General features: G+C 43.1%; 2 protein-coding genes across 2 annotated transcripts in view; both read right to left on the bottom strand.

Moving 5' to 3' along the window:
- Positions 1-4,769, bottom strand: part of LOC143293913 (transforming acidic coiled-coil-containing protein 1-like) — a 40,313-nt gene extending 35,544 nt beyond the window's left edge. Inside the window, exons 1-3 of the mRNA XM_076605281.1 lie at positions 4,658-4,769; positions 3,411-3,450; positions 2,919-3,054 (exon numbers count right to left, since the gene is read on the bottom strand). Of these exons, the coding sequence (XP_076461396.1) occupies positions 2,919-3,054; positions 3,411-3,450; positions 4,658-4,697 (216 nt within the window). The 5' untranslated portion in view covers positions 4,698-4,769. The remainder of the gene's footprint in view (positions 1-2,918; positions 3,055-3,410; positions 3,451-4,657) is intronic.
- A 9-nt stretch (positions 4,770-4,778) lies between these two features.
- LOC143293915 (uncharacterized) lies at positions 4,779-10,939 on the bottom strand. The gene is made up of 4 exons (XM_076605283.1): positions 10,856-10,939; positions 8,438-8,848; positions 6,986-7,049; positions 4,779-5,149 (listed from the first exon to the last, which is right to left on the bottom strand). The coding sequence occupies exons 2-4, from the start codon at positions 8,833-8,835 to the stop codon at positions 4,802-4,804; spliced, it is 810 nt and encodes a 269-aa protein (XP_076461398.1). The 5' UTR covers positions 8,836-8,848; positions 10,856-10,939; the 3' UTR covers positions 4,779-4,801.
- Between the last annotated feature and the right edge of the window lie 12,329 nt (positions 10,940-23,268).

The following is a 23,268-nucleotide window of genomic DNA, read 5'->3' as shown; positions in this document are numbered from 1 at the left end:
CTTCCTCCCTCTGTCAGTCTCCCTCCCCCCTCTCTCTTCCCCCCTCTCTGTCTGTCCGTCTGTCTCCGCCCAACCCCTCTCCCACCCTGTCTGTCTCCCTACCCCCTACCCCCCCATCTCTCTTCCTCCCTCTGTCAGCCTCCTTCCCCACTCTCTCTTCCCCCCTCTCTGTCTGTCCGTCTGTCTCCGCCCAACCCCTCTCCCACCCTGTCTGTCTCCCTACCCCCTACCCCCCCATCTCTCTTCCTCCCTCTGTCAGCCTCCTTCCCCACTCTCTCTCCCTCCCTCTCTGTCTCTCCGTCCGTCTCCCAACCCCTCTCCCTCTCTGTCTGTCTCCCTACCCCCTACCCCCCCTCTCTTCTCCTCCCTCTGTCAGCCTCCCTCCCCACTCTCTTCCCCCCTCTCTGTCTGTCCGTCTGTCTCCGCCCAACCCCTCTCCCACCCTGTCTGTCTCCCTACCCACACCCCTCTCTCTTCCTCCCTGTCTGTCTCCCTACCCCCCCCCCTTTCTCCCTCCCTCTCCTTACCCCTCTCCCTCCCCTCTCTCTGTCTGTCTCCCCCCCTCTCATCCCCCCCCCACACACACACATACGCACTTTCTCTCTCACACACCTGTCTCTCCAAGTGGACTGATGGAGGGCAGGAGGGTTTGGAAGGGAGGGGGGGGAGGATGGGGGGGGGGGGGGGGTAAGGGTGGCTTTGTGGCGCCAGGGAGGGGGGGGGAGGTGGTGACTATCTTTTTTTTTTTTTTCCCCCAAGTCTTTTTTTTCAATCACTTCCTTCGTTCTGATATCCAACCCCTGTTTTTTCGTGGATTTTTTTTTGGGGGGTTGGGGGGTTGGGGGGGGGGGGGTGTGCGGGATGGGATGGAGGGATGGGGTGTTGGTACAGATGGGGGTGGTGGAGGGCAAGGGGTCTGGGACAGAGATGAAAAATGATCATCGCTTTCCCAGCTTCCAGGCAACATATTTCCAGTTCCGGTGGCTCTCTGATCACCCTCCCCCCTCCGTTTTTTGTTTTTGTTTCTCTAAGAAAGAAAAGTGTGAACATATCTGGTGCAGAAAAAGAAAAAAAAAAGTGTGTTAGAGAGAGGGTGAGGTTGGGGAAATTGGGACGAAAGGGGTCAGAGGAGAGAGAGAGCCCAAGAGAGAGAGAGAGAGATGGGGGGGGGGGGGGGGAGAGAGAGAGAGAGAGAGAGAGATGGAGAGGAACAGGGAGAAAAGGAATGGAATTGGGACAGAAAGGGAAAAAGGGGGAGAGAGGGAGGCAGACAGGGGTGCGGGGGAAGGAGGGGTGGGAGAGAGACAGATGGAGAGAGAGGAATTGGGAGAGAAGGGAAAACATGGGGAACTGAGAAGGGGAAGAGAGGAATAGAGAGAAATGGGGGAAAACAGGGTGGAGAGAGACAGAGGGAGACAGGGGAGAGAGAGGGGGAGAGAGAGAGAGAGAGAGAGATGAGGGGTGAGAACGATGACAGACATATCTAGCTGATACATAGAGGAAAAGAGCAGGAAAGAGGGTGAGGGAGGAAAGAGCAAAAAGGAAACTGTACCCACACAGAGACAGAAACCTAACCACACACACACACACACACACACACAAATATGCATCAAGCAAACAGACCAACATGATATAGATCAAGCACCAGCAGCATCAATAATAATAAGCGTCAATAACAACAACAAACCTTAACAACAGCAGAAAGAAAAAAAAACAAAAAACAATAACTAAGAACTAAAACATCCTTTACATGCATAAACAGTAAACGCATGAAAAATATCAGTGTGAAATTTTGAACAAAAATAAAGAAAAACAACTGAATATATTAATATACACTCATAATCATAGCAAAAGCAAAAAAGCTAAACAAAGGCTGTAACATCCAGGACACACACACACACACACACACACACGCATTCACACACGCACACAATTACGTGCAGTGTGTGTGTGTGTGTGTGTGCGCATGCATCCATGTGTGTATGTGTATGTGTGTGTATGTGTGTGTGTGTGTGTGTGTGTGTGTGTGAGTGTGAAGATAATACCACTTTTGTGTGGGTCATATCACATCATTTCTTAGCTGAAAACTACAAGAAACGTGCTGCTTTTTTTTCCCCGAGACAAGGTGACAGTGCCTAAACAGCAAACCTGGCTGAGTCACACACACACAGACAGGAAATCAATACAGAAACAAGACAAAACCAAAGGAGAAAGACGATACAAACGACCATAAAGACAATGCCAGAGATAACAGCTACAGCAACAATCAGGATGACTGCACTGAAAATAGGAACAAGGCAAATAACAATAATAAGAAAGAAGTATTCAACATGATTACCAGTAATCAACACGAAAAAAACAAAAGAAAGCTGTAAAATCACTAATGGTGATACTAGCTGCCGTTTCTGCAGCGCTGCAGATGGCAATGCAGGCCAGAACATTTGGAATCTCAGGGGTTGGGGGGCGTGGGGGGGGGGGGGGGGGGGGGAGAGAGGGATTGCGAGAGGGATAGAGATGGGGGAGAGAGACAGAGAGGGAGAGAGACAGAGTGGGAAAGACACAGGCAGACAGACAGAGACAAAGAATGAGAGATATAGGAGACAGTGAGAGAGAAAGAAAGAGAGAGGGAGAAGGGACAGAAAAAGACAGTGTGTGTGCGTGTGTGTGTGTGTGTGTGTGTGCGTGTGCATGTGTGTGTGCGTGCGTGTGTGCGCGCGTGCGTGTGTGTGTGTGCGTGTGTGTGTGTGTGTGTGCATGCGTGTGTGTGTTTTCCTCTTCCTATCCCCCTAGTACCATTATCGTTACATTTCTTTGTTGCAGCCAATTCCGTGCACAAAAATACACATCATAAGCTTGTGCTTTGACTGCAGGCAAGGACATGAATGTACTCCTGCATCAACAAAAAACCACCTACGTACATCAGGACTCTCACTGGATCCAGGTGATTTCCCTGGCTCCGTGGCATGAGCGGCAGGTGATGGGGAGGGTTTGGGCACTGTCGACACTGCAGCTGCCGTCGTTGTGTCACTGGATTCCGTCACTGCCTTGCCCTCCCTGGTGACACAGGTGGTTTGTCGAGTGAACCCTTTGGTTGGGTCGTTCGTTCACCTCCCGGCAAGTTAATTATGGGTTGGTAAAAGATATATGTACTCTCTCACACATGCGTGCATGCACACACACACACAAGCACACAGCATACACACACACACACACGCACACATATACGCACATAACACACACACATATATACGCAGAACACCTACACACATACACGTCACACATCCATACACACAAAACAATTACAGCACACACACACACACACACACATACACACACACACATACAACTGACAAAGCTGTATACTGGCAATACAATGTGTGTGTGCATGACACACAAGAACACGACCTTACCCATGAGAGCTACGACTTCGAGAGCTCCTCCTTTCCCTCCCTGCACACACACACACACACACACAACACTGTCCATTAGCTGTGATGTTGTAAACACTCATCATCATAGGACACCTGCTATCATTGTTATCAAGTTAGATTAGTTTGTATTTTGGGTTTTTTTGCTCATGTTTTCATAGATTTCATTTCAGTTCTGTACAAACACACATGCACATACACACACAAACACACACAATGTGTGCATGCACACACACAAACACAGGCATGCATGCACACACACACACACACACACACACACACACACACACACACACACACACACCTTCCCCTCTCCTCCCCCCCCCTGTACCCACAACCCTCTTCCCCCATCCCACCCTCTGTTCTTGTTTCATGTCTGATATCCTTAGCGTGAAAACCTCAACTACAATTCACAGGGACGTCCATCAGAAGAAGGACAGCGTTAATCAACGGACAGCTTTACATTTGTTGATCCACCACCCCATTCAGTATATTTCTTTACAACCAGCTGGCTACTCGAGTGTGCACAGCAGCTACCAAAGTAGCTAATTAAGAAACTTAGCAAACTATCACAAGTACGTACGCAACAAACAAATACAAAAACTGCAGCTAGTTCAGTAGTTGCCCAATTAATTTATTTTTCTTACCAACTGATTGGTCAACTGAAGGTAGTGAACTCTAAAGGTTTTCCTGCTGTAGTGGTAAATAATCAATAACATTCTAAGCAAGCAAAATGCTAAAATAAAGTTTGGATGACCTGTAAAATCATGAAAAACAAATTAATGTATGCTATTTCGAAATGCTTTACAATTTGTTTCAAACGTCAATAAGAAAAAAACAAAACAACAACAACTGCAAACCAAAACCATAGCATGACTGTTTCATGCCCATTGTCGTCGGCAAGATTCAGAAACCAGCGAAGAAAGACAAGCCAGTGAACTTCTCCATGTGATACCATGAATGGGTTGTTTCCCTTCTTTTTTTGGGGGGAAAGGGCCAAGGTAAAAAAAAAAAACAACTAGCTGATCCATATCACTGTCTCTTCTGCCAGTGGAAAAACAACTGAGGCTACTTGCACAGTCATTTGAAAACTTGGGTATCTGACATTCCCCTATCACACATGCACACTACTCAGCAAATCATTGTAGACTCAAACACACACCCACTCACACACATACCAATGCACACACACAGCACACACACACAATCATCAGTGATATCTCTCATACCTTTTTCAACTGCTTCAGCTCCATCCAAGCTTTCCCCCATGGCATCATGCTTCGAATGTGAACCGCTCTTCTTCGATTTGGATTTTTTCACTTTCCCCGAGCCTTTCTCTCTCTTGACCCGAATTTCCGACCCGTCTTCCGATGCTATTGATGCTGACCGTGACCTGTGCTTTTTCGACAGGATGGGAGATTTCTCCACAGGGAGTGATGCCTTCTCTGGAACAGACGAGGAACCTTCCGGCTGCTGCTCTGTCGTCGCTGGCTCCGGACAGAGTCTGACCTTTCCAGTGGAACTTTCTTGGGAGAAGAGATTTTTTTCGGGCGATGCAGGCCTTTCTCCGGGCGGTGTGGACTTTGTTCTGTCTTTGAGAGTTCCTTGGCAGACGTGGAATCTTCTGGAACATTGCTGGAATTGTTCCGCGCAAGTGCTTCGTGAATGCTTGCCGACATGGCGGTTGGTTCATCAAACAGTGTTCTTCTTTCTGATGAACACTGTAGCAAAAAAAATATTTGTGTCGGTTGATATATGTGAATGAATCACTGTTACTTTGAGCGTGTGTGTGTGTGTGTGTGTGTGTGTGTGTGTGTGTGTGTGTGTGTGTGTGTGTGTGTGTTGTGTGTGTGTGTATTTGTGGTGTGCGTATCTGTGGTGTGTGTGTGTGTGTGTGTGTGTGTGTGTGTGTGTGTGTGTGTGTGTGTGTGTGCGTGTGCATGTGCATGTGTGTCTGAGTGTGTGTGTGTGTGTGTCAAAGTCAAAGTAAAAATTTTTATTTCAAGATGGTAATAGAATAAGCAACGACTGCTTTTTTACATGAAGCCATCTGAAAAAAAGAAAAGGTGGGGAGATACATAGAAACACACACAAAAGTACTGGAAATATAGTTACATGCATACAAGAATCGTGGGAAAATGAAATACATATTAACATTACTATTTTGTACTCATACACAAAAACACATACACTTACACCAATTTACAACACGTCCCGTTTTGCATACACATACTCCCTCATACAACAGGCAAACCACCACCAAAGGCAAATACAATACATTTCACAAATCATGAATTAAGTGGTAACTAATATAGATTTGTATTATTGTTCATCTTTTGGACAGTTAATTATTAATAGGATGATTTTTCATATTTTTCTTAACACATTTTTATTTGTTTTATCTTTTAAAAAATTTCCACCAGAGTATAGGAAGCTGGATTTATAAAGGTTGTTTCTAGGTCTAGGTATACATAACATATGGTTGTGTCTGTGGTCATTAGTGTTAAAAGTTTCATCTGTAATCTTTTTAGGAGCATTTCCATATATCGCATTTTACATGCAGGCAGCCTTGTTGAAGAACAGCCTGTTGTGGAAAGATAATACATTTAGTTGTTTATAATCCATATGGGTCAAGGAACTTGACTTCAACAATACTGATTTTAATGCTCTTTTATACATATGATGAATAGATCTTAAGTTTGTATAGCTGCAGTTGTCCCATAAAGTGGATGCATAATCGATGATTGGCAGATCATGAGCACAGAAAAAAAGCTTTCGTAAATTAACATCAAGGATCTTTTTTATTTTTGCTAACTGACGTATTTTGCTAGAGAGATTTTCCTAAGTAAGTTACATGGTCAGTCAAAGAGGGATCTTTGTCAATAAAGACACCCAAAATTTTATGAGATTCTACTTCTTCAATTCTGTTTACACCTAGGAAAAGTGGTTTGAATATGTGTTTCGCCCTTTGTCTTTTTTGTCGTGCTGCTATATACATACATTTAGTTTTCTGTGTGTTTGACATATGATTTAATTGTGTCGAATCACTAAGTCTCTGAATGTTGTCTTGAAGATCATCTGTGAGTTTACAGGCATCTGAATTGCTTGAATGAAAGGAATCGTCATCTGCGAACATCTCACATTTACATGTCGCAGAACAAGGCAAGTCATTAACATAAACAGAAAGTAATATTGGCCCTAAGATGGATCCCTGTGGTACTCCACATCTGATTTATTTAAATTTTGAGGTTTGATTGTTTACTGCTACTAAGTGTTTCCTGTCCAAAAGAAAAGATTTTGATGTGTCTGTATATGTGTGTATGAGTGTGTGTCTATGTGTCAATGTATGTCTGAGTCTGTGTGTCCGTGTGTGTATGTGTGAGTGACAGAAGGCAAACAGATAAGACCAGGAGACATGGACTAAGAGAGCTAGAGAGGAAAAAAAAACAAAAAACACACCAAAAACCTTCACAGTATTTAAAACAAAATAGTAACCTCTTTGGAAAAAAAAAATCAGCAACACAAATACATGCCATCAGCAGCACACAGACACCCACCTGTTCACTGTAGCTCTGCGACATAGGCCTTGTGGATCTGGTCTTCTTCCCGGACTTCCGGTGTCTGGAGCACACAGGTACACACCCCATCACACGGCATCACTACTTGTTTGTGTCAGTGTATTCCAGTTTACAAAAAAATTACAAAGTCTGTGACGTCAGTTTGAGTCTTATACATTTGTGATGATGTTGTGGGAACCTGATTTATAAACTATAAACAACCGCTGTTATTCGCAAACCAAAATTTCAAAACCAGTCTAATCAAAACAATATGCATACACTAATTTGACAAAAAGCAGTACCCTCATTATTATCCCAAGCCTGATTATATAAGACATGCATCGCTCCATGAAAATAATTTCAGTGGGGGTAGTCATTCTGTGATGACATGAAAATGTAGTGAAAAAAAGACAAATGAAAATTATTTTTCATTTACACTCTCAAAATTTTCACCTGCAGAGCTTCATCAGGACATTATACATGCATGTGCACGATGCACACACACTGGTTTATCGTTTCTCTCAAATAACAAGCACGCAGACCAGCACTCAAGATCTAGAGGATGGGGGAGATTTCTTTTTTTTCTGTTTAGAAAATAGTCCTAGCTGGAATCAAACCTGGGACACTCGCTACCTTTCCACAGCACCACTTGATCACACATTTATTTGACAGGTTTTTACCAGCACCACCAGATCACACACTTGACAGGTTTGTACAAGCTGTACTTGTTCACACACTTACTTGTCAGGGTTTTACAACCACCGCCAGACCACATACTTACTTGACAGGGCTTTACAAGCACCACCACATCACACACATGCTTGACAGGGTTTTACAACAACCATCAGATCACACACTTGACAGATTTGTACAAACACTACTTGTTCACAAACTTACTTGACGGTTTTACAAGCACCACCAGATCACACACTTACTTGACGGTTTTACAAGCACCACCAGATCACACACTTACTTGACGGTTTTACAAGCACCACCAGATCACACACTTACTTGTCAGGGCTTTACAAGCACCACCAGATCACATACTTACTTGTTAGGGTTTTATAAGCACCACCAGATCACATACTTACTTGTCAGGGCTTTACAAGCACCACCAGATCACATACTTACTTGTCAGGGCTTTACAAGCACCACCAGATCACATACTTACTTGTTAGGGTTTTATAAGCACCACCAGATCACATACTTACTTGTCAGGGTTTTACAAGCACCACCAGATCACATACTTACTTGTCAGGGCTTTACAAGCACCACCAGATCACATACTTACTTGTTAGGGTTTTATAAGCACCACCAGATCACAAACTTACTTGACAGGGTTTTACAAGCACCACCAGATCACAAACTTACTTGACAGGGTTTTACAAGCACCACCAGATCACAAACTTACTTGACAGGGTTTTACAAGCACCACCAGATCACACAACTTACTTGACTGGTTTTTCAGCAGTTCCATCCTGAGACACACTGAGCCCATCAACTCTGTGACCACTGCCGGAGTCCTGGGAACCAGCATTGTGGTCTGGAGCTGAGCTATGTTTTGATGATGACGACGACGATGACTTTGATTTTCTTTTCTTTGGAGTGGTCTCAGCCTCAGTCAGCAACTTGTTGTCGTCTTGAGCAGCTTCCTTTTTCTCAGGTGTGGCTTCCTTCCTGGACTGCAGACTGCTGTCCAGGTCTTTCGTAATGACGGGCGGGGAGGACAGTTTGATCTCCTTCCCAGCCGGGCATGGAGCAATGTTGCCGTCCACAGCATCAAAGTCAAAGTTGTAGTATCCCTTGCCAGGCAGAGGGGGCGACAAGGACCTCACTTGTTCATCCTCCATTGTTTGACAGGATCTAAAATTAAAAAAAAAACATATTCATCAAACGCTACAAAAATACAATGGAAAACAAAGAATCACAAGAAAACACCAGTGAATTTGTCAAACAACGTGAACATACTGTGGAAGAGAGAAAGTGAGGAAAGCATTCCAAACTGATTAACAAAAGCACATAATTTTATCAGTTTTGTCAGATAGGATCTTTTTCTTAACAATGAGTATCCTGACAGTATGTTGTATCAAAATTATTCTCCCTCTGAATTTTAGTTTGCAAGCCACAACTTTCTCTCCCTCCCTCATAGTCATAGTAGCAGTGACATCAATAAATGAGCTGACTACTCTGTTTATATGCAATAAGTACTCTGTTTATATGCAATATGATTCTAGTTTGCTGCTCTCTCACTCTCTTTTTTTTTTCTTTTTTTCTTTTTTTTTTTGGCTGTGACATAATTTGAAATTTATTCATGTAATGTTATGCTTTTGTATTGAGTATTTATTTTCCATTTTCCTGAGGGCAGGATGAAAACAAGCCATTTTTTGTGCTAATTCCTTTTTTTTCCTCAGTAAAAATAAAAGGTTGGTTTGTTCATTCTCTCTCTTTCTCAACCTTTACTTGATTCCACAATTAATTCAGTGGCACTGTATTTTATTTTTTATTCATATACTATTATCCTCCTCCTCATTATCATAATTACTATTTATTCGTTTTTTTCTTTTATTTCATTTAATTAACATGTGCACGCTTTTCATCTTAATAGTTATCTTGACATGTATCAATTTCTGTCTGTCTGCCTGTCTGTCTGTTTCTCTCTCTTCACACACTCACACACACACACACACACAATTTCTCTCTCTTCCTCTCTGTGTTTCTGTCACTCTCTCTGTACACACACACACACACACACACACAGAGAGAGAGAGAGAGAGAGAGAGAGAGAGAACAGTAGTCTGTTCATGTCTTTTAAAACTCGTTATTAAAATACTGCCAAATTTCCCTGGAGTTCAGCCCTTCTTCAGGATATATAGGGCACCCCAGTATTCTATAACAAGTTTCAAAAACATGGACAGACTACTGTTGTTTTAATCTTTGTGGTTTACCACTTACAGTGTTTACTTCAGTGTATTCTGTAAGGAGCTGAGCCCTGGACCCCTAGTGAGTGTGATCTTTTTGTGTGTGTTACACACACACACACACATATATTTTTTTCTTTTGTTCTTATATAATACATTATATACGTGCATACACATGTATTCTGTATCCATTTATTGCTCATTATATCAACATGTAGTTGTAGTAGTATTATAAATATACCATCTGCCTGTCTGTCTCTCTCTTTCTCTCTCTTCCTCTTTCTGTCTCTGCCAATCTCTATACATATCTTTCAAATTCTGTACTGCTTTTCTTTAACATGCACATGCTTTTTCAATTTCGAATTTTACACCTTGATCATTTTCTCCTTTGAGTAGTATGCCTATTTATAACCTTAAGATCTGACCCTATTATCTACATTTTTTTTTTATCTGGAACTGTCAGAGACTGCTATTCAACAAAGAGTGGATACATATAGTGGAAATTTCATAGCACTTACCAAGAGTCTACACGAAAAGTGGACATCTGAAAAAAACCTAAATTATACGAAATCTTGTTCGGACACAAAACTACTCATAATAAAATGAGGCCCCTTTATAGGTTCCCCACAACCCTACCACACCCAATACGATTATGCTTACATTTATGTTACGGAGGGGCCAGCTATTCAATTAATCTTTAGCCTGATGAAACTCAAGACAAATGAACTACCCATTATGAAAAGCAGTTAAACTGGAATTTAAAATAAATGATAATTCACACCGTACTTGGCACACACATTTGCACGTACTACACGGTTCTCCGCGATGTCGTCTGGTTTGCGGAATGCGACGATTCGTTCGAATCTGTTGCAAACAACCAAGTTCTCATGCAAACACAAGCGCAATTAAAACTACACACGAACGATAGGAAACTAAAGAGCGAACATTTTACCTGAAACTCTCATTCACCGTTCGCAGGAAAATGAAGCAATATTTGATCGATATGAGCTGGACGGGTCAGCCCCAGACATCCATTCATTACCTATGCTTGGAGTATTGTCAACACGCTGCGTCATCCAAGGGAACAAACTCCATCTTCTTTTCTCGAGGAGTTACTGCAGTTAATTTCCCTTCGAATTGATCCAGCATTTGTCATCAAAGAATATTGATATTAAAAAAAAAAAAAAAATAAAAATAAAAAAAAAATCCTTTGAACCTCGATGGTGTGTGTATGTTTGTGTGTGGGGTGTGGGGGGATGGTGTATGTGTTATTTCATTTTCTGTGTTTTCATGAATACTACTCAGTTCTACACAAAACCGGTTGTTGCTACGTCAGTGCGATCAGTGTAAATGTGCATGAATATTTTCCCTGCTTTTTCTCTTCTCCCATTCCAGTACTACTGGGTTGTTGTTGTTTTAACTGCTTCTACCTGACAACATTTTGTTTTTCTTCAAGCAGATGTAAACAGCGCCTCCATTCAGGTTAGTGTTAAAAGTGACAACAGATTTTTCCCCCCTGAATCCTAGTGGCAGGAATTTTTCTCGAGTGCAGTAAGTTCAGTTTGCGTGGACTTCGTTCATGAAAACATTTCACATTTCTTCCACTTTTATTATGCTGTACAGGTTTGTTGGTGTGTTTTTTTGTTTGTGCTTTTTTTTATTTTTTTTTTTTATACATTTTTTCCATATTACTCTGCAGTTATTTTTGTCCTGTTTTTAACATAGTTTTGCACATTTTTCTAGTGTTTTTTTTTTTTTACCCGTATCATTCTGTACATTTTTCTTCACATTCTGTTTTCTCACATCGTTCTTTGCATTTCTGGGTGCCCGGTACCGGCCCGGACCTCTCAACCAATTGAGCGATGCAGGCATTCGAAACGGGTACAACGACCAATAATTATCAGTGGAATTCATATCATCACGAACCCATGCTCAGAATGCGTTTGTTGCCGAAACTTGAACTAAACGACACACTGAATATTACAGGAAGAGGACAATCAAGAGGAATTGAGAGAGAGAGAGAGAGAGAGAGAGAGAGAGAGAGAGAGAGAGAGAGAGAGAGATCAGATTCAGATTCATATGATTTATTCATTGAAGGCCAAGCCCCATATGAACAGAGGGCGACAGCACGTACTGAGAATTTAACATGCGTCGCTACAACTATGTGAACACAATAAGCATAACCAGATACCAAAACAATTGGGATACTAGTGTTTCTCTCAGCTGAAGTGCTCGAAATAAACTTGATACAAAGCTAGACTACACACTGTTTCGTTCAGTTGTTAGTCGATGACATCAATACTAGTAAACATAATCTAAACCGCCGGACATTGATATGGATAATATTTCTTCGGGATAAATTAAACTCGAAGGTCTGTTAGAGCAGGGCACTTCAAAACAAAATGAACTTCATCCTTGTCATGTGGATTCCTCGCACAGGGGACATAAGTCTGAATTATATTAAAAAAAAAAAAAATATATATATATATATATATATATATATATATATATATATATATATAGAGAGAGAGAGAGAGAGAGAGAGAGAGAACAAACTAATAACAATCAATAACAAGGAAATATGAATGCAATTACCAAAACCGACAGTTTACACACAAAAACGAATACACAATCAAATGCATAAATATAGATACATAATCATCCCTCATTACTGATATTCAAAGAGAGAAAGAGCGACAGACAGTGACTGAGGCCGGGGTGTGGGGGTGGCATGGGAGGGAAATACCATTTACCATTGAGAGAGAGAGAGGTTGTGTGTGTGTGCGTGTGCTGTGTGTGTGTGTGTGTGTGTGTGTGTGCCGTGTGTGTGTGTGTGTGTGCCGTGTGTGTGTGCGTGTGTGTGTGTGTGTGCCGTGTGTGTGTGTGCCGTGTGTGTGTGTGTGTGTGTGTGTGTGTGTGTGTGTGTGTGTGTGTGTGTGTGTGTGTGTGTGTGTGTGTCCCTTGGGGAATGAAGTGGCTTTGCAGTACTGGCATGTTATTTCCAGCACACACACACACACACACACACACACACACACACACACAAAATCGATGATGATGACAATTTTGATAATTATTATAAGTAAAGCGAGGAAAAGCCTGGAAATACTGGCACCGCTCTGTGACAATATGTCCACCGGGTGCATGTGTAGGGAGAGGGAGGGGGTGGGGAGAGAGAGATCCTGGAACGAGGACAACACAACTGATGCCGAAAAACCCCCGCCATTGTCCATGGGCTCTTTCTCACGCTCACTACAGACTTTCAATTTTCGGGCTGGGGTGCGCGGGGTTGGGGGTGGTTAGGGGGTGTGTGTATTCTAGACTTGTCTGTTGTCCTCTCCCCACTTCGATCAGTGGACAGTATTGGAATGAGGACAGTATAATCATACCAGGGGACACCCACTGAAACTAATGAAGACATTCACAAAATCAAACCTTATTTTTCACACTTGGTTTTTTTACTAACAGGGTTGTTAACTTCTGGAATAATCTGCCCACTAACATTGTCACTGCAGGAACACTTAACAATTTTAAGAATTTATTAGAGAAACACTGGAAGGATTATGACTTTCAAGTACGGATTTTTCAATATGAAGTTCGCCATAACATTAGTAACTGCGCACTCTTATAAAAAGATAATGAAAAAAAATACCCCCCCCCCCCTCCAAAAAAAAAAAGAAGTCCTAATGATCAGGCAAAAAGCTGATAAAGCCTAAAAGCCATGACACATCATGATATGATATGATATTTGTATTACTCTTTTTGTCACAACATGTTTCTCTGTGTGAAATTCGGGCTGCTCTCCCCAGGGAGAGCGCGTCGCTACATGGCAGCGCCACCCATTTTTTGGTATTTTTTTTCTGCCTGCAATTTTATTTCTTTTCCTATCGAAGTGGATTTTTCTACAGAATTTTGCTAAGGACAACCCTTTCGTTGCCGTGGGTTCTTTTACGTGCGCTAAATGTATGCTGCATACGGGAGCTGAGTTTATCGTCTCATCCGAATGACTATACAGCGACCAGACCACCACTCAAGGTCTAGTGGAGGGGAAGAAAATACTGGCGACTGCCGGTGTGATTCGAACCAGTGCGCTCAGATTCTCTCGCTTCCTATGCGGACACGTTACCTCTAGGCCATCACTGGGGCCATCGGAAATATTTTTTTATGGAGCGGTGCCAATAGTTGCAGGGTTTTCGGTTAAATCATTGGAGAGAGGCGCAGAATTAAATTCTTCTTCTTCTTCTGGATTATGTTCTTCTTGGCAGTGATGCAGTGGATTCCTGACTGACGAGGATATAATTATCATTAGTCCAGTGGTGAAGTCTGTTAAGCTAACTGGGTATGAAAACTTTTACATAATTACTATCATCCAATATTTCGTACTTCATGACTGTGTTTCCAGTTGACCCCCCAACTGATTTGTCCAACGTTTCTCGTGAGATAAGATGATGATAAATCGCGGGTTATTATTATTTTATTTTTTATTTTTTTTAATTTATTTGCTGCGCTCTCCCTGTTTTTCCGTCGCAATATGATCAAAATTGGTTCGGCGACGTACAGATCCAGATCCAGATCCAGATCCACTCTGTGATTTGACGCCCTTCTCCAAGGATTCACCCGCTTTACCTTGCTTTGTCTACGGACCCCTTGCAGTTTTGACCTTACGTGGATGTAGGCACCCATGATGGTCGACGAATCCTTTCGTTGCAAGGGATTTTCTCACTTGGCAAATTCATCTGCAGTGGTGTCGAAGGTGATTACGTAAAACGTGGATTATGACATAAGATGTAGACAATACGTCACAGATAAGAGCTACGGAAGCCATGCGATACCTGCTTGACCTTCCTTCAGTGCAGGCCAGAAACAAGTTAGAACAGGTTAAGACCTACTTCAAAGCGTTAGAAAACCCTCAAAACCCACTGCATGACGCAGTCAAAGAACCAAAAGGCAGCCGTCTAGGACTGACGAGGAAGATCATGGATGGGGCAAGCAGAAGACACAATCCAGCTAGTATGCCGACTACAAGACCTGAAAGAAACAAAAGAATGGGAGAAAAAACCCCAAAACCTCAACCATCTATTCAACACAGCCATTTTACCCACTCTAGGAAGACATTGTCAGGAATGGCCAGAGGGCAAAACTGATGCGAAAGTGAAGCTACTCATAGAAGAAAACAGTAAAGAAGAGGACATCATCATATACACAGATGGCTCAGTCACCAAAGACCAATCCGGTTGGGGATTCACTGCTAAACAAAATGGAAAAACAGTTAGGGAAGAGAATGCTGCCTACAAAGTCACAACCTCCAGCCTAACGATGGAAGTTGAAGCTGTGACACATGCCCTCCAGTGGCTATCGTCTATCCATATGCCCGAAACCAACATGCCATGATTCTAACCAGTTTCAGTTTCAGTAGCTCAAGGAGGCGTCACTGCGTTCGGACAAATCCATATACGCTACACCACATCTGCCAAGCAGATGCCTGACCAGCAGCGTAACCCAACGCGCTTAGTCAGGCTTTGGAAAAAAAAAAAAATATATATATATATAAGCTTACATAAATAAATAAATAATAATTATGATATTAAGAAAAAAGAAAAAAAAGTAGTAGTAATGAAAATAATGATAATAATGATTCTAACCGACTCAATGAACCTCACACAGAAAATTGAAAATGGAATGGGAAGCCCAGAGTGGCATAAGGCAATGCGCAACTTTCAGATTCAAAAACTTACATGGTCATACTGCCCGGGACATGCAGGTGTTAAGGGTAATGAGCGAGCTGACAGACTTGCTGGTAACGCAACAACGAGCGGCCTACATCTAGGAAAATCGGAAATCCTCAGAAAAGTCAAAGAATATCAAAAAGAACAGGTACAAGGCCATCACACCATCGATCGCCTCAAAGAGATAAAGGCAGAGAGAGGGAGCGGCCGTAAGTCTAGCATGAAAGGTAGAGCACGATGCTTTGCAAATCAAACAAATATCGGCATCATTTCCAAACGAACATTGCGCAAATTTCTTCAAGACGGAAGAGAGGCTCTGTGGGCTTTTCCATATAAATAGACTGAGCAACACACTAGACGCAACGTTCTTGGCATCAGAGATCTTTTCCCATCCCTCTTGCGGCCAATCAGTGGCAGCCTCTGTGCGTGTGTGTATGTGTGGGTCTGTGTGTTTGTATGCGTAAGTGTACACAAGTGTCAGGAGAGTTCTGTGCACGTGCTTATGTGTGTGTGGGGAGGGGGTGGAGATGGGGGTAGAGGATGAGGTATGTGTGTGTATGCATGCCTACACTGTGGGAGCAACGGAATATTGGAACGTGCGGGTGTGCATATATATATCTTTGTATATATGTGTGTGTGTGGGGGGGGGGGGGGGATATGGGCGTATGTGTGTGTACTTGTACAAGATAGTGTGTTTGTGTGTGTGTGTATGTGTGTGTGTGTGCCGTGGAAGCTGCGACACGTAGCCTAGAAATGAGTGTCTGGAGGGGGGTAGAGGGGGTGCAGGGTAAGGTGTGTGTGTTGGGGCTCATGTACGTTTATGTGTATTTGACTGTGCTTTCACATCTGTGAAACTGCATGTTTGGTGCATATCTGTTATGCATATGTGTGTGTATGTGTGAATGTGTGTCTGCTTTTATATATATATATATATGATTTTTTATACATTTATTTGCTTATTTTATCATCATTGTTGTCTTTTATTTATTTAATTAATTAATTAATTTATTTATTTATTTTATTTTCATTATTATTTTTTTTTTTAATTATATTATTATTATTATTTATTTATTTATTTATTTTATTTTATTTTATTTTATTTTTTTTATCAAGGCCTGACAAAGCGCGTTGGGTTACGCTGCTGGTCAGGCATCTGCTTGGCAGATGTGGTGTAGCGTATATGGATTTGTCCGAACGCAGTGACGCCTCCTTGAGCTACTGAAACTGAAACTGAAACTAAGAACAATATTGCGTCATGCCCGCAGCTGATGAACCCTACACAATGGGCGATATCATATCAATATCATGTCATGTCATATCATGTCATATATCATATCGTATCACATGCCTGAACATTTTTGATTTTTTCATTTTTATTTTTCAGTGTCTTTACGAGTGTTTATACAGTTACTGATGTTAGGCTGGCTTCCAATGGAGAAACTTGTGAAAGGGAACAACAGTCATTTTCTGAGGGAGTGGGGATGGGGGTGGGGGTGGGGGCCATCCAGTAAGCTGCTTAATTTTACGTCTTTCAGTTTCAGTTTCACTTTCTCAAGGAGGCGTCACTGCGTTCGGACAAATCCATACACGCTACACTACATCTGTCGAGCAGATAGATGCCTGACCAGCAGCATAACCCAACGCGCTTAGTCAGGCCTTGAGTGCATGCTTACATATTTGTGTACCTATGAAAGTGGATTTCATTTTACGTAATTTCGCCAGAGGACAACACTCTCGTTGCCATGGGTTCTTTTTCAGTGCGCCAAGTGCGTGCTGCACACGGGACCTCGGTTTATCGTCTCATCCGAAAGACTAGACGCTCAGTTTGATTTTCCAGTCAAACTTAGGAGAAAGGGCGAGAGCGGGATTCGAACCCACACCCTCACGGGCTCTCTGTATTGGCAGCTGAACGTCTTAACCATTCTGCCACCTTCCTCCTTTACGTCGATCATTGCTAAGGTGGCAATCAGTTGTTCAGAGTCTCAGTCTCTGTGTTCAGAATTAGGGTCCAGGTCTCCCTGTTCTGTAGAAAAATCCACGTCGATATGAAAAACAAAAAAAAAACAAACAAAAAAAAACAAACAAAAACAAACAAACCAAACAAACAAAAAACAACTGCATGCAGGGAAAAAAAAAAGAAAAAAAAAAGGTGGTGCTCTCACTGTAGCGACGCGCTCTCCCTGAGGTGGACAGCCCGAATTTCACACAGAGATATCTGTTGTGACAAAAAAGATGAACAATACAAATTGCAATACAACACACACACACACACACACACACACACACACACACACACACACACACACACATATCATTATATATATATATATATATATATAACAGAAACCAAATTGACAAACATGTCACTGGCCTGTCTTGTTTTCTGCTGGCCGACAGTTTGAACAGGCTGTTAACAGAATTAGAGTACTGACTGAGATGTTATGATTTTTCTGACCTGTGATAATTATTATCGTGTCGGTGTGCTTGTCAGTGTGCGAGTGCCGAGTGGCCGCTGGTCCTATGATTTTGTTGCTGCTGCCACTTGATGGGAATGTGGGATGTGGGTGTGGGTAGAGGGGTGTGGGTAAAGGAGAGTTTTGAGGGAAGAAGGTTTGAACCCAGGCCTTTTTTTTCACGAAAGCCATGGTTGAACACCTAGAATACACGAGTTCTAATCTTGCAGCCGAACTTTGAAGTTTACTTGGGTTTAAATAACAAACAAATCAGTGGCATTTTTCTCCTTTAAATAAATAAATAATTAATTTTTAAAAAACCCACCTCCATCCCAATGACGCTTAATCCTCAAGATTCCGTTTCACAACGCAGAGCCTGACTAAAATAATTAGGCCAATGTCAGTGTTCCAATTAATTTTCTCATGGTGGCGTTTGCAGCTGAATAAACACCGGTTTTGTTGTTGTTGTTGTTGTTGTTGTCCGTCAACTTAGCATCGCTGTGAAGGTGGTGACCACTTTGAGGGAAATCGTGGGACTGCGAGAAAGTGTAGTGGTTCCCCTGTCAATGATTTATTAACATTGTTATACTGCCAGAGCCTGAAATTAAAGCTATTTAGGCAGTAAGGGAAGGTTCCCCTATGTTCTCACGTTTTCTCTTAATTTCTCGCAGTTGAGAGAACTGAAATCATTGGAGGGGAATGACCACGTGACATTTCCTCGATCACAGTCCCCGATTTGTCTCAACGTGAGGGAGTTCGTGGGACTGCCAGATGGAATCTCCCGTCGGACCGACGGATGAGTAAGCAGGCAGGTTTATCTGTCGGTGTCTCAACGATTTGTCTCAACGTGAGGGAGTTAGTGGGAGTGCCAGACTGAGTCTCCCGTCGGACCGACGGACGAGTAAGCAGGCACGTTTATCTGTCGGTGTCTCAACGATTTGTCTCAACGTGAGGGAGTTAGTGGGAGTGCCAGATTGAGTCTCCAGTCGGACCGACGGATGAGTAAGCAGGCAGGTTTATCTGTCGGTGTAAGCTCGTCGTTCCAACATTAGCCAGGTTGCCTGACCAGCACAGATAACTTTTTATTATTTTTAATTTTTTATTTTTTGGTGAAGAGGAGTTGTGCAGTCCCTTCCCCACTCTCTCGCCTACCGACGCTCAGAGTCCCACAGGTGCAGATACTGCCACGTGTAGGACGGCCTCGGCAGGTGCAGCTTTTTTCTTCGGAGTTCCGTCTCCTAGAAGGACTTCCAGCCAAGGATAAGAGCTCCCCCTGCCCTTTGGTCATCCTCTTCCGCCTTCACAGCCGTTGGGAAAGGTTCAAGTTCTTCCTCCGCCTGGTCCGTTGTTGGAAGACTTCACATGCGGCAGGTAGTACTGGGTTACATGGTACCAGTAGCAAGGGCTATGCCCCTGACCTGACACAGAGTGCCAGAAATCGTGAGCTAAAAGACAACTTCATCAACACAATCCTAACGGTGATTTGGATGTGACGTCCGGGGTGGAGAGTGTGGGAAAGGGAGGGTGGGGTCGGGGGATGGGTGCATGGTGGTAGGGGTACTGCAATGCCTGCAATGTACACACGCAGAAACAATGCAGCGGTTTGACCATCAGAGTTTTGGGGGCAGCGGTTTTCAGTCACCAGAACATAGGTGTTGACACGCGCTGTGTTATGAGCTGTGCGGCTCGCGTCCAATCTGTCATCACGGTGAGTGCGTGGTGGTGTGGGGAAGCTTGACCCTCTCACGCTGTTAACCCCTTCACTGCCGCTGAACGCTGCTGGAATGAGGTCAGTGGGTCATGTGTTTTAAGTGCTGTTACCACCGTACGTTTTGTGTGCTAAAGACACTCAGCTGCCAATACAGACAGTCTGTGAGGATGTGGGTTTCGAATCCCGCTCTCGCCAAGTTTGACTGGAAAATCAAACTGAACGTCGAATCTTTCGGATGAGACCATAAACCGAGGTCTCGTGCGCAGCACGCACTAGAAAAGAACCCACGGCAACGAGAGTATTGTCCTCTGGCAAAATTATGGGGGGAAAAAAAAAGAAAAAAGAAATCCAATCTGATAGGTACACAAATAAAGCATGCACTCAAGGCCTGACTAAGCGCGTTGGGTTATGCTGCTGGTCAGGCATCTGCTTGGCAGATGTGGTGTAGCGTATATGGATTTGTCCGAACGCAAAGACGCCTCCTTGAGAAAGTGAAAGTGAAACTGAAACTAAAAAGCTGTCACTACGTTTTGTGTCCTGATGAACGGTGTCGTTGATTTTGCCTGAACAGAAGTACGTCCAGCGCCACACCCAGAGGACGAAGTCCAGAGAAAGAGCTAGCATCATGACCTGTACAAGATCTGTGTCGTCTCTCCGCATGATGAGGTGACAGCCCTCCACTGACCACCCTACTGTATACCATACTTGTCTACAGCAGGCAAAGGGTTTGGTGAAGAAAAAAAGTTAGTTAAAAAAAAAAAAAAAATGTGCATGCATGGCGTGAGTCTCTTTGTCTGCGTGTCTGTCTGTCTGACTCTATTTCCATGGTTTCAATACTTTATTTAGCTTGTGACCCTGCTGTGGTATGGAGGATTTAAGAAAACAACACAGATAAAAAAAAAAGAAAAATAAAGACGCGCGCGCGCGCGCGCGCACACACACACACACACACACACACACACACACACACACACACACAGAGAGAGAGAGAGAGAGAGAGAGAGAGGTTTCTCCACAACATACACACAGATATAGACACAGACAGACAGACAGACACACACACACACACACACACACACACACATATATATATATATATATATATAATATATATATATATATTTATATATGTATGTGTGTGTGTGTGTCTAAGCATGTTATAGCTTATGAACAAAAAAATGTGTGTGTGCGCGCACGTACACAGACATGCACGCACACACGTACACATGCATGCATACGCACACACAGTCACGGGCTCCCCAACCCCTCCCCACCCCCACCCCTCCAACCCCCTTGCCTCTTCCTCTTCTTCCTCTTTCCCACGCTCCTCACCCTTCCGTTCCCGTTTTTGTTCACATCTCGTGCATCACTCACAGTGACAAGGCGTAACTTGGACCACCATCACCACCACAAAACAACAACAACTACTGCTATTATTACACACACACACACACACACGCACACACACACACACACGCACGCACACACACGCACGCACACACACACATACACACACACACACACACGTGCATCAGATTCTTCCCTGTCATCACCTGCCGTGTTTAGTTAGCCAGCTGCCAATGAAATCAAAGGTTAGGACGTGTCATCAGGAAAGAATGGAGGAGGGGAGGGGGAAAAGGTCGGGGAGGGGAGGGGTGGGGGGTTAAAGGGAGAAGGGGAGAGAGCAGTAGAGAAAGGTATGGCAGCCGTAATTAGTTTGCACCCAGCCATGGATGGAAAGCTCCAATAAAATCCGATTTGTCAACTGCAACCCCTTCATCCTGTGACAAAATGAAAACAGTTTCACGGCTGGCGTAGATTTCCGTGGCAAGGGACGCGGAGAGGGGGTGGATGTGACTGAGGAAAACTGATAAACCAGTTAGTTTCATGGGACGAAGACTGGACAGGATACTCTTGGCGTTTAGCCCTGTGACGTCAAGCCAGTCGGAGATTGGCTTCCACATCGGTAGTCGATTGATTTTGCGAACAGCTAGTTTTGTTTTGTGACGTGTCACAAACTGGTTGCATCATACGTTTGAGAGATGTGTGTAGGGTGATCTTTCTTTCGGGTTTTACATTACTGATTGTGACACTGATGTGTTAGCTTGTGACGTGGTTAGGTCTGGTCGTGATTATAATTCAAAGTGTGATGGTGGTCCGCTGTGCTATTCAGGTGGATATTGATGGGCATCGCAGTCTCAGAACGTGGGAATAGTAATACTGTGATTGGACACAGTATTGGTTAATACGTGCTTGATTTGGGTTGAACGCATCAGTTGTGACACTAGTCTTTATCCACTGTCTGGTGAGGATAAGTTGGTAAAGTCCTATTTTAGCATTCTGAATTCAGGAACCTATTTTACTGGCAATTTTTTGTGCATGTGTGAAACGATATTACCAATAGTATGTTGTAACCCATTTCCAGAGGATTTCTACTCTTATTTTGCACGCTGTATTATTTCAATTTTGTTGCAGATTCAGTCACTTAACTAACGTGCCACCATCCTGCTTTTCCTGTTTTTGTCAGTTCCCACAAAGCATGGAAATATAAGCATGAATAGGTGCAGTGATTTAGGACGCTAAAATAGGACATTGTTTCTCAGCTGCTGACTGCAACAGTCAGCTGATGCCCTGAGTTCGCCGAACTGATACTGTTATTGTCACGGGTGCACTGACATGTAATGAAAAAAGCACCCCAAAAAACAAAACCAAAAAATCAAACTCGTTGATTACTAAAGGACGCAGAATCTGTATCGGAACGCCAACAACCACACAAGAAAAAGGAAGAGAAAAGGGACAACAACAACAACAACAGCAAACAAAACCCGTTCTGAATGAGAAACCTCAAAACATGTTGGACTCTGCTCTTCCACTATAGATGCCTTGTTTCTGTTTGGGAACATCAACATCAACATTAACATCAACAACAAAAACTTTTCCGATGAGTGTAACACAAAAGGTCACACAAAACAAGCTCGCTAAACACATAGGCTGATTCTGTGTAGGACTACAAAAAAAAGCAAAAAAGCAACAACAACAACAAAAAGAACACACACACACACACACACACACACACACACACACACACACACACACCAAACAAAAACAACAACAACAGGAAAGGCTAGAAAGGGAAGGATCATCTGGAGCAATAAGTGACGTTGACTGTGAAGCCACACAGGTCGGCTCTAACATCTGAAGAGAAATCAGGAAGGCAGTCCACAACTATCAGAAGGAGCCCGTTGACTGAAAACCAATACCATACAGCCCAACAGTGATACACGAAAAGAAATGATCAGGGGGTTGACGTAGACTGAAATCCGGTAGAATACCACGGAGAAAGCTGCAGGATTTCAGATCCTCCACGTTCCAACTTTGAGGTTTGGTGTTGGTGGTTTTCCGCATGTGGTCATGACAGCTATTCGTCATCACTGCACCTTGTTTGAACTACGCGGAGTTTCCTGATTTACTGAGC

This window comes from Babylonia areolata, chromosome 19 (assembly GCF_041734735.1).
Source record: "Babylonia areolata isolate BAREFJ2019XMU chromosome 19, ASM4173473v1, whole genome shotgun sequence".
Taxonomy (NCBI): domain Eukaryota; kingdom Metazoa; phylum Mollusca; class Gastropoda; order Neogastropoda; family Buccinidae; genus Babylonia; species Babylonia areolata.
The sequence above is the reverse complement of the archived record's forward strand: the minus strand, read 5'-3'. Positions and strand labels throughout refer to the sequence as shown.

Coding starts and splice junctions, on each gene's coding strand:
- LOC143293915 (XM_076605283.1), bottom strand. CDS start 8,835: ATGGAGGATGAACAAGTGAGGTCCTTGTCGCCCCCTCTGCCTGGCAAG. Junction 7,050..8,437: donor ACTGCTGAAAAACCAGTCAA/GTAAGTTGTGTG, acceptor TGTGTGCTCCAG/ACACCGGAAGTCCGGGAAGA. Junction 5,150..6,985: donor CGCAGAGCTACAGTGAACAG/GTGGGTGTCTGT, acceptor TTTTTGCTACAG/TGTTCATCAGAAAGAAGAAC.